This window comes from Rosa rugosa, chromosome 1 (genome assembly GCF_958449725.1).
Source record: "Rosa rugosa chromosome 1, drRosRugo1.1, whole genome shotgun sequence".
NCBI lineage: Eukaryota > Viridiplantae > Streptophyta > Magnoliopsida > Rosales > Rosaceae > Rosa > Rosa rugosa.
In genome coordinates this window covers 41,478,186-41,494,074 of record NC_084820.1, presented here as the reverse complement: position 1 = coordinate 41,494,074, position 15,889 = coordinate 41,478,186, and the positions used below count along the sequence as shown (strand labels likewise).

Genomic DNA, 15,889 nt, shown 5'->3' with positions numbered 1-15,889 from the left:
AACCTGTTTAATTTTAAAATTTTGGACTAAACTGTTTTATGGAGCAAAGTATATGGAGTAACAAGTATTTAGTCCAAACTTAAAATTACAACAAGCATGTGAAGGTCATCTTGATTGATTCCAGTTGGGATTGTGTTATATTGATCTTGATAAAAAGAAACATAGAGGAAGAGGGCATGCTGAGAAGAAGATAACTGAGAGATAGACAGAGAAGGGGAGACAATGAGGCAAAAAAAAAAAAAAAAAACGACAAATAGCAGTATTTTTTTTTAAATTTTTTAACAAAGTAAGTTTGTATTTTTTCTTGATTTATTAATATATGAGGGTAATATTGGAAGATTAGAGGCAAAAAATTTATAGTTGGCCGGTGTACTAAGATTTTTCTTTGGTCACAATTACAAAGATGAAAAGCCCCTTCACGTGCTAACCAAGTTAACGGAGAAATTAGATGGAATGTCTACAATTTAGCTATAGGGTGTAAATCGGCAACATATAGAAAAGTGAGGGTGTAGATAATCAAAATTGAAATGTCATGGGGTAAATCGGCAGTCATGGAAAAAGTCAGGGGGTAATTTGGCTATTTTGCCTAAAATTTTCTACTAAAATCATAATCTGATTTACTTCCATTTTTTTTTTCAATATCAATGTTCATCTATTTCATTCCATATCAAAAGATTAGAAGGTTAACAACTATGAGCAATGAAGAAAAGATTGATTTTTTTCGTGTTTTATTTTTTTTACTTTCAGTGTTCATAAAGAATATTGCAAATATTTTGACGAAGTTAACACTAATGGTTTTATAAATTGAATAACGAATTAACTATGAGGAGAGAACAAAAGGACAAAAAAAAAAGTAATAAATTCAAATTTGGGTGGAGAAGAAGAAGATTTGTGATGCCCCGGAAATTTGAATTTATTTTCCGAGGATTTTCTGGAATTTAATTGGTGGTTATTGGACGGTTTCGTGGCTCGTGATGGAGCGGAACTGTTTCGGACGAATTGTTATTTGAAAATTATGGTATTCGGGGGGTGCGAAGGTTGACTTTTTATACGTTGAGATTCTCCTAAAACTTCCTTCACAAAAGTTGTAGAGCGTGTCGATAGGAGTTCGTGGACATGCGGAACGCGTCAATCGGAGTTCGTATGAGGAAGTTATGGCTTTCGGAAAGAGTTTCCGCTTTAGTATAAATAGGGAATTTCCAAAAATACATTCATAATTCCATATTTCCATTTCCGGAAATATCTTTCTCTCTCTCTTCTCTCTCGGCTGCACCTTCAGAATCGAAATTTTTTGCCTGACCTGACCTGAACCCGGTATTCCGACCAGGTCAGAACTCCATTCTCCGGCGACCTCCGGCCTTGAAATCTGCACAAAACGATTCGCCTCCCTTGTGCGGTCGTCTCTGTGGCAGCCTCTAGCGGCGATTCTCGGCGGCGACTTTTTGGAGAAATCGAACCCGATCGGTTCTCCGATCTCCGACGTCGGCGGGGCTTCAAACTTAGCTTGGGGAGCTCACAGCAACCTCCTTAATCGATCCTTGGTGGTTGTTTGGATCGATTCACGTGAAACTTGGTTCAACTCGGATTGAACAGTAATCCACGGCTTGTGAGGTAGTTTTCGACCCCTTATACTTGTTTTCTAACTTCGATCTAGTTATGAAAATTCACAAGCATGCTTAGATGAACAGCTTTGATGTTGGGAGTTTTGTGAAATATTGAGTTTTGGCCGGCGGCTGTGCACCACCATCTGTGGCGGAGTTCTGGCGGCGTTCCGGCCATGTAAGGGACTGTTTCTGGTATTATATATCTTCTACTCGTCGATACGAGCGTTTTGATATATAATATGCAAATTTTGGAGTTCGTATGAAATTGTTATGATTTTTACGGTTTCATACCGGTTGATTTATTCGATCCGTGAGGATTCAAGCTTCCGATCGACTTGTGGTTTGAACATATCGATCGTGGAAGTATTTCGGAGACTTTGGGAGGTATCGGATGTGGTTTCGCCTCGATTGGAGTCACTTTGGGGATTTTAGTTCAAAACAGGGGTTTCAGACTTAAATCGTTTGTGAATTGTTACTAAGTCGAGACCTTATGTGTTTAGGTACTTGACAGGCTTGTGTTGAACGGATTGCAACGATTTGTGCTTGTCTTGGTTAGTGACTTGGATACACATTTACGCAAGCGTACGTATCATTGTCAAGATAGGGAAATATTATGCCCAAAGTTATCGTACCACAGGAATTAGTGGCTAACCCACAATCCTTGGGTGGTCGGAACTAAAGTCAGTCACTAAGCAAACAAAAGCAAAAGGAAAAGAAAATAAATAAAAATGTTATTCTAAGGCACCAAGCCTTAGCAATGCTCGGCTTTGGTTTTCACCAAAGCCTAATCAAAACTAAGAGCCTAGTGATGGCTATTTACAATGAGGTAGAAATTGTCATTCAAAATTGTGATTTTAATTTATCTAAAAGACTACGTCAAAAACTAAATTAACAACAACAATTAAAAATGAAGATAAATAAAAGAGAGATAGATTTTGGGTGCTAGGAATCACTCTCTAGCAATTTCAATGCAACAAACACATTTCAAGCAAACAAACATATTTTCATGAGAACCAAATCCCGTACTTAATGCTGGTCAAGGCCACTAAGCCGAATTTCCTTAAGGGTATTCACATTTTCGATTAGGACAAATATGAACTCTCTAATTCATGAGTTAGTACCTTACTAGGGCTACCAAAACATGAACTAAAGGCCTAGAGCTCTAGAAATTAGGGATTTAAGCATGCAATAGTTATAACCTAAAATTTAACGATTACTTAGTTCTCTACCTAATGCCTGTTAAGGCCACTAAGTCAATTTCTCTTATTTGGTATCCATTCTTCCGGTTAAGGCAAGAATGAACTCTCTAACCCTAATCATTATGTCTTGTTAGGGCCACAACGTCTAGGATTAAAGGCGAAGGGCACAAGAAAATAGAAACTTAGGCAATCATTCATTCTCGATTAAGCAACTACTTGACACACCACACTAATTACATGAAGCTAGTGAACAAAAGAACCACCAATTGTATCACACATCACAAATCTCAACACATAACAAAGAGAGTGGTTAATTCCCTAAATTCATGCATCAAGAACCAAGTAGCATAGTAATTAGAGTGAACCAATATGAAAATACATTATTTATCACTTGAAAAATATGTCAATTACATCAAAATTGAGCTAGAGTTAGAAACCCTAGCTCCCAAAAGTAACTACTCACAACCCATATTAATGAACATCAAAATTACAAAATTCAAATAGCAAAGAGTAGAGAAGTGTAGGAGAAAACAAAGATAGTCACAAATAGCTATGAAGCTAGCATGACTAGTCTTGAATTACAACCCCACAAAATACCCAAATCTTGAATCTTGTAGAGATTGAGCTCCTTGATAGATCCTTGAAGCTTTGTGTGAGTAGTTCTTCAAATCTCAAAAGAAATTATAAAGAAAAGAGGAAAAATGGAGGGGAAAGAGGGAGAGGGCAGCAGCCCTCCCCAAAGTTGCTGTGCGGCGCTGCTCTAGGGTGAGTGTCTGCTCCAATTGGTCGTGGTCTTCTGCTCTTTAAAGGAAGGGTTGGATGATTGGATCACGGTGCTATATGTGAAGGGATAAGGTTCTTGTTGACGTGTCACTATGTGATTGGAGAGAATGAATAAATGAAGACCAGAAAGCTAGCTTTGTGGCACGGCTACAGTGAAGAAAAGGAAAGGTAGCACGTGCATGTTTAATTAACTAAGCAAAGTTAGTTAATTAATACATGCTGCAACCATTCTTTAATTGATTAGGTTAATTAAGCAATTAATCGCTTAATTAATTAACCTATTTAATTAAGATGCATTTTACAATTCTTCCATTTCTTCTCACTCGTCTCCATGCATTTCTGCACAGATTATCGGAAGCAATTGGATCCCACTCCTTCGATGATATTGACTACGGTTGACCAATCTTTACTATTTTGTCTTTTTGTCGGAAACTCCAAATTGTTCCATTTTTGCATCTATTTCATTCGATTTTCGTGACTCCGTTTATTTCTACAACATAAATAAAAATAGATTAATTACATAATAATTGACTTGAGGATTAGCTTAATTCTAGTATTTAGAGTGCAATTACGCGCATAAAAATACGTGTAATCAGTTAGCGTAGGGCTGAGATTTAGAACCGTAAAACCGAAGGAACCGCACCGAACCGCACCGAAAGTCTCGGTTCGGTTCTACGACATATGTATACACATTTTTTTCGGTTCGGTTCCTGGAGACATATTCTCGGTTCGGTTCCGGTCCTTGTTTTTAAAACATCCTTGGAACCGAAATACATATGTCAGTGTATAAGTGGACATTAGTGGTGAGCTTATTTCTGTAAAATAGACCCTTTCTCATGTGATCAGGCACACACTTAGCCTTCCAAATGCGATCAGAGCCTTCCATCTTATCTCATAATATCCTATCCATTCGATCAAAACCCTAAAATGTTATCTCTTCGACTCTTCCCTCAAACTCTCACTCTCTCAGTCTCCATCCTAGAAACACAAACGGCGCTCGTCCTCGTCTCGTCTGTTGCTCGTCCTCGTCCTCGTCTCGATTGTAATAGAAGATCAAAACCCAGACGACCTCCCTCAAAGTCTCACTCTCTCAGTCTCCTTCGATTTGTGTAAGCTTTCATTTTTCTCATTCTACTCTCATCGCTCTGCAATTTCCTCAGATCCGTGAAATCTGACTACTTTTTCCTCCAGCGAACACAGCTGAGTGTAGTTCAGCGAACACAGCTGCAACCAGCAACCCGTCTCCGCCAGTCCGCCCCTCCGGTCTCCGAGCTCCGCCTTTAGGCTCCAGGTATCTCACTATCTCTCTCTCCCTCTCCGAGCTCCGCTCCTCCTCTTCTTCTCTTCTGAGTTTCTGAATTCTAAATTTCTAATCTGTAAAATTGGGTTCGATACTTGGATTTCCATTTAATCTTGTGGGAAATGGGTTCGATTTGACGATTTCCATTTGATATTTTGATCTTGATGGTAATTTTAGGTTTTTAACAAAGATAATGTTGCTAATTAACTGAACATCACATCTAGGGCTGGATTCGGTTCTGAAAATGCAAAAATTCGCCGGAACCGGAACCGAAACCGGAAAGGGAACTTCGGTTCGGTTGTTGTAGTTGACAGTGCCGGAACCGACAGGAACCGGAACCGAGAACCTTCGGATCGGTTTTCCGGTTTCAACGGTTCCTTGATGAAGTTGAAAAAAAAAACCCAGAAACAAACAATTTTCCAGTTCCATCTCTTTGCAGCAGCCTTCTTGGTGCTAGATTGAATGGGGACCTGGGCCGTCTTTGGCTTCAGGTCACACATGACAGCCATGGCCGGGGCGGTCTTGCATCGCTGGAGAATGGTGGGTTTGCGGGTCGGGGCATTCCGGGGTCTGGAAGATGAGGAAGACGATGAAGAGGGATGTGGGTCTTGGTGTTTTCCATCATGTTGGTGTGGGGGTTCTTGTAAGAGAAGCACAATTGGGTCGGTGAGGGGAGGAGGGAGATTGAAAGAGAAATCATGAGGGTCCTCAATGATGGGTTCAACTGTTCAAGTGGGGGTGGGGAGAAGAGAAAAGGTTCATTCTCCATCGGAGAAAGCTAATAGTTTTTTTTGTTTGGACGGAGAAAGCAAGGGAGAAAAGCTGAAAAGAAGAGAAAGTTTGCATTTTTGTATATAAAATAGGCCTGAGATCTCCTATAGCAGAGTTTATTTTAGGGAAATAAGCTTGGTCCAACCTCCAATGATACAAGGACATATGTCCTTCGGTTCCCAGCAAAAAAAAAAAAAAAGAACCGGAACCGAACCGAACTTGTTTCTTCCAGAACCGAACCGAAAAAAACTTAAGTAAATATATTGGAGAACCGAACCGAACTGAATTTTTCGGTCCGGTTCGGTGCGGTTTTGTCGGTTTTACGGTTCTAAATCCCAGCCCTAATCACATCAATCAAAATCGATCTCTCCCTCATCCCATATCCAAGTGCCTAAGACAACATTTTGGTGCTCCATACACCCTGGAATGATTATATTAAACTCCAGTTTAGTCGTTCCTAGTTGGATGATTAACCTTTAATCACCTTTTCTGTCCATTAATTGCAGATTTGTAATTTTCTATGTAGATTTAGTATTGACGGAAGGCTAGAAGCATTGTTGGCTTGTTGCATTGAGGAAGAGGAAGCTTTGCTGGAAATATGTTTGCAGTTGTGCACTTTGATGAAATATTCATGGACTATTTCAATTTTAGGTTATTTGTTTCAGTTTGAGACTTTGAATTGCTCAGTTTCAGACTTTCAGTATTTTAGTTTGCTGCAAATTGATGCAGCTGCATTGTTCAAATTGGACATTTTATTGTTTATTTTTATTTGCTGCATGTGAGACTTTGAGTTTGCAGTTTATGCATGTGAAACTTTGAGTTTGTAGTTGTATTGCTGGAAATGTGTATTATTGCAGACTTTGAGTTTGTAGTTGTATTGCTGGAAAGTGCTTGAGTGTTTGTGTTTGACAGTTTGAGAGTTTTGATTGTTTGATAGTTTAATGCTTTCATCACTTTCATGCTTTGACAGTTTGGGAGTTTGCAGGAAATTGCTAATTTGCTATGTTGATGTTGATTGTTGAATATGTATATTGTAGATACTGTTTTGAGTTTGAATGAGTGAATAGATTGTGATATATTGAATCATTTGAATGTATGTATGGAAATCAGGAAAACTGAAAACTGGAAAGTAGAAACGGCTGAAAAGCAGTGTTTCTATATGGAAAAACCGAGGAACCGAGTTTGGAACCGATCCGATTTTGGAACCGAAAAACCGAGAAACCGAGAATGGAACCGAACTGAGATTGGAACCGAAAAACTGAGGAACCGACCCGAGCATGGTCGGTTCGGTTCTACATCGGTTCTTGATACAAAAAACAGCAAACCCGAACCGAAAATCAGTTGTCGGTTCCGGTTCCGGGTTCAGTCCTTGAAATTGCAGAACCGACCCGAGTCCAGCCCTAAGTTAGCGTGTGAAGACGCAGCGGGATTCAGATGTGAGTAAATCTCACGATATTCGTTATGAGCCTAGTTACCATATTGTCTTGGAGTTATGGGATTAACTGTGACTATAGTGGTATTAGTGGCATTCCTGAGTGGATAACCACGTATATATATATTGGCGTGATATATATATATATATATGTATTGGTGGTTTCGTTGTGAGGTGAACAATATTTGAAATGAGTTCATTATTGCTCGAGAATGGTGAAATTGTGTATTGAGTTGTGATTGTAGAATATCATGTGTTGAGATGCCATGGGTCTAATATGACTGTCTTAATTTAGATTTAAGATATGGTAAAGCTTGTGTAGGAATATCTGTGTGATGAATCGATGACATCAGTGAATCTTTGTGGTGATTGCCATGTAAAGCTTGTGTAGGAGTATCTGTGTAATGAATCGATGACATCAGTGAATCTTTGTGGTGATTGTCATGTAAGGCTTGTGTAGGAATATATGTGTAATGAATCGATGACATAAGTGAATCTTTGTGGTGATTGTCATGTAAGGCTTGTGTAGGAATATCTGTGTGATGAATCGATGACATCAGTGAATCTTTGTGGTGATTGTCATGTAAGGCTTGTGTAGGAGTATCTGTGTGATGAATCGATGACATCAGTATGATGAATCTTTGTGGTGATTGTCATGTAAAGCTTGTGTAGGAGAATCTGTGTGATGAATCGATGACATCAGTATGATGAATCTTTGTGGTGATTGCCATGTAAAGCTTGTGTAGGAGTATCTGTGTAATGAATCGATGATATCAGTGAATCTTTGTGATGATTGCTATCTGTGTGATGACCGGTGAAATCTGTGTGATGAATTGGACGATTGCTATCTGTGTGACAATCGGTGATATCTGTGTGATGCTATGTTGGATGATTACTATCTGTGTGATGACCGGTGGAATCTGTGTGATGAGTTGAACGATTTCTTTCTGTGTGATGACCGGTGATATCTGTGTGATGATCAGTTGGATGATTGCTATCTGTGTGTTGACCGGTGAAATCTGTGTGATGATAAGTGTGATGACTGCTCAGTAGCGAAGTTGAATTGTTATTAAGTTAACAAATATGGAGAAGACTGCTGTGATGGTTGGAGCTACCTATGGATGTCAGAGTGTGGGGTTATGATGGTTACTATGGCTTGAATTGCTTGTCTTAATGTGACCTCCTGAACTAAACTATACGCAGGGGTTACTATGAAATGTTTTGCCTGTTTGAATTGTGATTTCCTTGTTTTCTTCTTGATTGTATTGATTTATGATTTGATTGATCTTAAAGGCCTTAATGGTGACGATTGTGCTCTGTGTGAGGATAGGAAGGTGATTCATTGTTTTCACCTTGATGTCATGTTGATGACAAGGGCTTCTGATGGGAAAGAAATGAGTGTGATCTTTGTGACTCGCCGTTGTGCGTCAAAGGATTTCCAAACATTACCTGAGGAGGTTTTGTTTGACTGGAATTTGTGTAATTGGATGCTAGGTTGAGAATCTGAGCATGTAGTTAGTCACGAGTTGACCTACGTAAGCATAAGATGGAAGATTATGAAACAGATGGTTGTAATTGTGAGTTATGTGCTTATCGTGGTTAGGTTGAGGTGACTTAAGAATGTGTTTCTGTTTTGTGGTTTTGAGTTTACTCATACGGACTTGCAAAAACTTATCGGGTTTGTTGTGTGGCAACCCGGTGCACCATTCAAATGGTGTAGGGGTTAATCCTGCAGGTCAGGGTAATCGTGGCTGAACCTGAGGTGGCGTGCTGGCAGCATTACGGTAGGAAGCCAATTTTGTGACTTTACCGTTATAAAGACTTCCTCTTGTAGTGAGCTCTGAGGGGCATTTACGTTTTATTTTGTTGTTGACAATTTAATTCGTAAGCTTGTGTAATATATAACTTTGTGGAGCGAGTGTATATTAACTTTGAGGGTTCAGAGCATCAGTATGTACTTGGTTTAAAGGGAAAAAGTTTCCAGGTATTTTGTATTGATGGCTGAACGATCACGCATGTATAATTATGAGATTATATATCGATTTTTATTTGTGTTAAAAATCAGGGGCGTGACAAGATTAATGTTATCCAATGAGAAATTAAGTAGTCTTTGTATTTAATTAATTGGTTATGTATTTAGTTTTATTTACAAATTTAGATTTTAGAAAATTAGTGTACTTATTAGTCATTTTGCACTTGGGTAATATAATCTTTCAATAATTCAAATGTTTGTAGGGTGAACTAAGAAACTGGTATAGGGTGGCAATAGCCGCACCCTTTGAAATTTCAAGGCGTCATTTTTACATCCAAATTGTATCCTGCGAAAAGCTAATAAGGACATCAAAGACCCAAAAACCTGCCAAAGCCCTAAACTTTAGGATATATATACATTTGGAAATATCATGGCTTCATTTGTACATCCAAAATATAACTTGCAAAAAACTAATGAGGATACCAACACCAAAAGCACATCCAAATCCTCATCCTCATCCTCATCACCCTCCTCACAAGGCTTCATCCACATCATGTGTAGGAGGTTGAGGTTGTTTCTCACCCTCAAGAGAAGCAAGTCTTTCTTCCAATAGAACATTGTACCTCATAAGTTGAGCATTTGTTTGGTTAGACGTGGATGCAGGGATTGAAGAACAAAATATGTCCTTTTTAAGACCATAACCCACATCTCGAATGGTCTTACCCTTCATAGTTCCGAGCTCCTTAGCCAAGATATCTAATTGCATAGGGATATGCACTATAACATCTTCAAGTGAGGTACCCTCAAACTCAACCAACTGTTGCTGGGTTTTAATCAACTCTGTGGCGACCCGGAGACCGGATTACCACAGCGCCGCCTCCCCAAGGAACCCTACACCCGCAACACTTGGAGTAAGTGTTTTGGGCCTAGAATTCCTCAAAGAGACAAGGCCTTTAGGTTGGAAAACAAGAAATCTATAAGCCCGAAATTTTTGGGCTTGTATAGTGGGCTTGGCTCGTAATCACAAGATTACGAACTAGGCGAGGAAGAGGAAAGGAAGGTGGTGTTGTGTTGAGTTTTAGAACCTATGTCAATTTTTAGTTCTTAGCCCAAATTTGCATTAAGTTCATTGAATGGTAATTTACGTGAGTCTTCTAGGTCTAGCCCACTAGGACCTAAACTCAAATGGAGGTTCTAACCCTAGGGTTCCACATTGGTGGTAAGCAATCACACACATCATCAACCATACATAACGTTACAAAAATTTAACGAAATCAAACAAGCCAAATAAAATAAACTTTAAACAAAACAAATTTTGGCCTCCAAGGATTATCCTCCGTACCCAAGCTTCGACAACAACAGCCTGCAAAACAAACTAAAGTAGGGGTTAGGCTCCTACATCCAGTCATTGCCCATGCCCGCCCCCATATCTAAGTTTAAAAACATGAGTTATCGTTTTGAATAAAAGAAGTAGATAAAACCGGTTTGCGCTTCCACGTGATCGTTACCACGTAACTACAATCCCACGGCAATTGATCATCTTTCACACTTCCATCACAACCGTCCATCTAGCCAATCACTTTCCGGAATTCATTAATCACAAGGCTAGAGACAAAAGGGGAGATAACAAGGGCATGGTGCACACTGCCCACCACCGGTGGCTCAAGGAGGAACTGACCTCTCCTTACATCCCCATCAATTGCCAACACATCAATCCAATCCACGCAAACCATTTCAAGTTGTAAAAACAGATAATTTCCAAAACATGCAAGAGGCCTCATATAAAACATAGTATATGCAAGAAAAGCATAGATAGAGTTAAAGGCATCCCCTACCTGGAACTCGAGCTTTCTCTTGCAGCACTTGGCCTCAATGCAACCTTGTAGCAACCACCACTTCACAAGATCCTACCAAGATATCAAGCCTAGACCAAATAAGTGACAGTAATCACGATAAACTAGGCTAGCTATTCACTCACATAACTCTCCGAATAAAATATTTCCTTTAACCTAATTACTAACTAATAACCAGACCATTTGGGTTCCAATAAAGGGTTTGTTGTTAGGAAGAGGGGGTAAGAACACTTTTTAAAAGACAGGTTGCTGAAAACCGAAAACAGAGTTTTAAAGGAGTTGTCAAGGGTCACGGAATTGTTCAAAATACTTGAGGTAAATTCTTGAGAAATTTTGAAAGAAGGATGGCTTGTCAACCAACTCAGTACGATTGAAATGGCTATTGAATTTCAAGTGAAACCAAACAAAGAGTAAAGGTTTTAAAGGCTGAAGTAAAACAATGTGCAGATTCTTTCCAGAAATACAAGCTTCTGTCCCCCTATTTCAAAATTGCATAACTAATTCCAGAAAAATGCTTTTGGGGTGATTCAAATTCTGGAACGTTCATATATTTGTCTACTATATTTCGCTAGAAGAAACTGACCCCAAATTCTCAACGGTTTAGCTCCAGTTTTGAAATGAATGCAACTGGGTCAGATTTTACTGAAACTGAAAATCTGCAGAAACTGGTTCTTTTGTGTAAAACTCTTTTGGTACCCAAAATGGCTGGTTAAGTAGACTCTAAGACACCTATAGAAAGTATCTAAAGCTTCTAAAAGCTTAAAGTCTCAGTCACCCTTCAATACTATAAGGGGAAGGTCTTGTAGCTCACTAACATGATGTTTTGAAGACATGGTGTTTGGACAACAATAACACAAATAAACTCTTTGATCAAGCATGATTTCAATGTTCAAAATAACCATGGTTTAGCATACCCCCAACACATCAGAAAGAATGAAAGGTTCTAAGCTAAAACAACAAGGTTCCCACCACAATAGTGACAAGTTGTAATCTGCAAGAGTTTGTAACAACAACCAAAAATACATAGTGTTAAGGAAAGGATGATACTCACGAAAAACTAACAAAAAAAGATGAGCTTCTCTTGAGGATTTCAACAGGAAAGAGAGCTGAAGGAGCTGATTGGATCGAGTCCAGCCACAGGCCAAGAAGTTTGCTCAATCTCGAACATGCAAAGTGAAACAGAGACTGCTCAATATGTAAATGAGGTGTTTTGAACGTATTGAGTCTAAAATCGAGGAAACAAAGGGGAACTTGATGGTTTAAGAATCTTACCAACTGTTGGTATCAGTCTCAAGCAAGGTGTTGGGGATTCGGGTAGAGCAAGAGAGGAAGTTTAAGCAGAAATCCGGAACAGGCTTGCTCCGGAACAGCTTCCGCTTCGAGGGGTGTACAGGTCTCAAATCAATTCCGATGGAGCTGAAATTTGGAGGCTAGATAGAGGAGATATAGGCGAACAACTTTGATGAAGAACGTTTTCTGATCGGAGATCTCGAACTAGGTGTTTCGAGGCTCGTAAACGGACTGATGTGTCCAGGGACGAGAGGAAAGGTGAGGAGAGAAGGGTGAATGACGATTTATGGCCTGGGTTCTCTCTTTTGAAGGTCTGAGATGATGTTCTTGGAGGAGTTGCCCTTTGCATGATGGAAACGTGGAGGGGAAGAGCTGAACGAGGCTCCCTTTCTCTCTGTCCAACTCTGACGTGAACAAGGAAAGAGGAAAAGCTGAGTTTTGCGTGTGAAGGAGAAGGCTCAGCTTTGGGCAGATAAATTTGGGGTAAAAGAATAAGGTGGTAAAAACCCAAAATGATGGGGAAAATAAAAGTAAAATAAGTAAATACAAGAAAACTCAAATTAAAATGTTGACAATGCCAAATAAGGATCGGGTCTCATAAAACTTATTTTTAGATAGAGAAATGGCAAGCAAGTTTTTTGTCGGAGTTTTGCTCGAGTTTGAAAAACATAAGGAGTAAATAAATTGTGCTTTTAAAAGTCGGTGAGATGCTTGACGAGTAAGTTTTGGGTAAGGCGAGCAGAAATTTCTCCAATTATTAAGAAAGGTAAAATAAGAAAATCGTAAACGCACGCACGAGTATATTTCAAAATTATGCAAAGATGTCATTATGAGCTACAACCATGTTGGATCAAGGAAGAGGTTTGGGTCAAAGGTTGACTAACTTATTGGGCTAGGTTCACTAGCATACCCGTCGGTTGGGTGTCCAGAGTAAATTTTGGACTCTAACCTTAAGCTATTCTCGGGCCCAAGGCCCAAGCCCAAACTATTTCCAAAAGTATTTAGCCGAACAAAGGTCGCGAAAAATTTTCCCGTCAAAAAGTGACGTTTGGAATTTCACGGGGTCTACAAACTCTCCAATCAGATTTTTCTACACATAATGAAAAAATGTTAAACATTTAATCTATGATGTTAGTTTTGTTTCAATATACTAAAATTATAACATTTAATCCTAACCCCTGTCTTCTCTGCTTCTTCATTAATCCAAACACCACCATTGCTGCCTCGATGCTGATGCATGAGACCCCGGCCAATTCTCAACATAGGTCACATTTTTACCCTTCTACATTTGGCAATAACAAAAGCAATTCAAAGCCCAAATAATGGTATATGAGAAAATTACAGTATGTAAATACTCTATAAGAACTGCACAAAAAAAGTTTGTCATTAATTTGAACTCAAGCTCCTCATCCTATTTCTATATTGTTTTCATATGTTAGCAAGACAGAAGAAACAAAGGGATAAGTTTTCAAAGAAAATGAAACAAATAAATTAGACAAATATATTTGATAATAGAGTTTAGCAACTAAATTTAAACAATAACAGACGATTACCTGTTCTTCGGCTTCCATATGTTTCGTGAAAGGGCGTGAACCACCACAATGATTATATTTTTTCTTGTTCCTATTACACTACACCAATTTTTCAATCAGACAACACATATCAGACGACAGCAAACATTTTAACTGTCGTCTGAAATAATCAGACAACAGCAAAAAAAATTCTGTCGTCTAAATTTTTAAATCAGACGACAGTTGTTACATTACTGTTGTGCAATTGTAAATCAAACAATGGTTGTTTTTTCGATGTTGTTTGAATCAATCAATTCAGACAACAGTTATTACATTGATGTTGTTTAAGGTTGATTAACACAATGGTTGAAAAAAGATGTCGTCTGACTGATTTTAATCACACAACAGTTATTACTTCTCTGTTGTGCAATTGCTATTAATACAATGGTTGAAAAAGATGTTATCTGATTGTTTTAATTCACACAACAGTTTATTAGTTATCTGTTGTGTCACTCTCTTTCAGACAATGTACCTGAATTGATGTTGTCTGAGTTTTAGGGTTCAGTATATATGCTAGCTAGTTAACACTTTGCCAAATTTTTAATTTTCATTTCCTTCCATTCCACCAAATTTTACATTTCACATTGACTAGTATTTAAAGGAAAGAACCCTAGTCCATTTGCTCCTACTTCCTCTCTCGGCCGCACACGCCCCTTTCTCTATCTCTCTCCTCGGCTCCCCCCTTCTTCCTCTCACCTCCTCGTCCCTTACTTCACCACCTCACCCAAACCCTAGCCTTCTCTTCCCCCAAATTTCCACACACTCAAAATCTACTCCGATTCCGAGTTACTGTCCAGTCCCTAAGCTCCGCCTTCCCCGCCAAATCTCAGCTCTCCGACTCCGACGACGATGAGGAGGAAGACGAGTTCGAAGAGGACGACGATGAAGACGTCGCGGCCGATGAGTACGATGACATTTCCGGCGATATGTTAGACGGGCTCGAACAAAGCGACGATGAAATTGAAATGGAGGACTCCATGGCCGGTGCAGAGCCGCCGGCGATTCGCAACGAGGAGTTCCGGTGGAAGAGAGTGGAGAAGCTCTGCGAAGATGTGAAACAGTTCGGCGAGGAAATGATTAACGACGGCGCTCTCGCCTCAATCTACGATTTCCGAATCGATAAATTTCAGGTGTGCTTTGATTTGTACTACGCACATTTTCCGATTTTATGTATCAAATTGGTTTATCATGTACCGGTTTTGAGTTACGAATCTATTGGTTACTTTTGGATAGAGATTAGCTATACAAGCATTCTTGAGAGGTTCATCAGTAGTTGTGACTGCGCCGACGAGTAGCGGAAAGACTTTGATAGCAGAAGCTGCTGCTGTAGCAACCGTAGCCAAGGGAAGAAGATTGTTCTACATAACTCCGCTTAAGGCCTTATTGAATCAGAAGTTTCGCGAATTTCGGTATGTGAGTGAGTCTTATGTTATTCTGTGAAGAAAAGAATGTGAAGATTTCTTGTTGAAGTAATGTAGTTTTAAAGTAGTTGCTCTTTTATGACTTAGTGGTTTGGCAATGTAGGTGATGTACTTATAAGTCAGTAGCTAAATTGAATTAGCTGATTCGTTTTGTGATTTCAGTGAAACTTTCGGTGAAAATAATGTTGGTCTTCTCACGGGAGATTCGGCAGTAAACGAAGATGCTCAGGTTTTTATTATGACCACAGAGATTTTGCGCAACATGTTGTATCAGAGGTATATTTAGGTTTTGCGCAACAACTTTTTAATCCATCCCTGCGGCAGTAATGTAGATGTTCATGATGTTAACTTTCCAATTCAGTGACTGAGTTTGTTGTTGGAGTAAAGGAAAAATTAATCTTATTTCTGCAGAATTTGGTAAGTAATGTAATTGTTGTATTCATGGGCTTCTCTAGAGTTGTTACTGTGGAAAAACTCAATTGGAAACTGATTAAGTGGTGGATCCCTGTTAATGTAATCTTCATCGACATATGCTTGTATCAGGCATGTATAGGTAAGTGGTGTGCTTCATTGTTTGCATTTTAGGTTATCTTTTTCATTTGGAGCTTATTATCTGTTCATGCCTGGAAATAAAAAGAAATAGAAGATGACAAATTCTGAAGAGAATAATAAGATCCACAGTATATGTTCATT

At 39.1% G+C, this 15,889-nt stretch overlaps 1 protein-coding gene and 2 long non-coding RNA genes across 3 annotated transcripts; 2 read left to right on the top strand and 1 right to left on the bottom strand.

Moving 5' to 3' along the window:
* The first annotated feature begins 4,245 nt into the window (after positions 1–4,245).
* LOC133737655 (uncharacterized) lies at positions 4,246–7,055 on the top strand. The gene is made up of 3 exons (XR_009859877.1): positions 4,246–4,695; positions 4,778–4,877; positions 6,808–7,055. It is a non-coding gene; the product is annotated as an uncharacterized LOC133737655 (long non-coding RNA).
* A 2,332-nt stretch (positions 7,056–9,387) lies between these two features.
* Positions 9,388–12,789, bottom strand: LOC133737649 (uncharacterized). The gene is made up of 3 exons (XR_009859876.1): positions 12,187–12,789; positions 11,966–12,099; positions 9,388–10,968 (listed from the first exon to the last, which is right to left on the bottom strand). It is a non-coding gene; the product is annotated as an uncharacterized LOC133737649 (long non-coding RNA).
* Positions 12,790–14,417: 1,628 nt separating this feature from the next.
* LOC133728219 (DExH-box ATP-dependent RNA helicase DExH15 chloroplastic-like) lies at positions 14,418–15,564 on the top strand. The gene is made up of 4 exons (XM_062155627.1): positions 14,418–14,905; positions 15,009–15,184; positions 15,359–15,472; positions 15,558–15,564. Exons 1-4 carry the CDS (start codon positions 14,702–14,704, stop codon positions 15,562–15,564), a joined length of 501 nt encoding a protein of 166 aa, XP_062011611.1. The 5' UTR covers positions 14,418–14,701.
* The last annotated feature ends 325 nt before the right edge of the window (positions 15,565–15,889 follow it).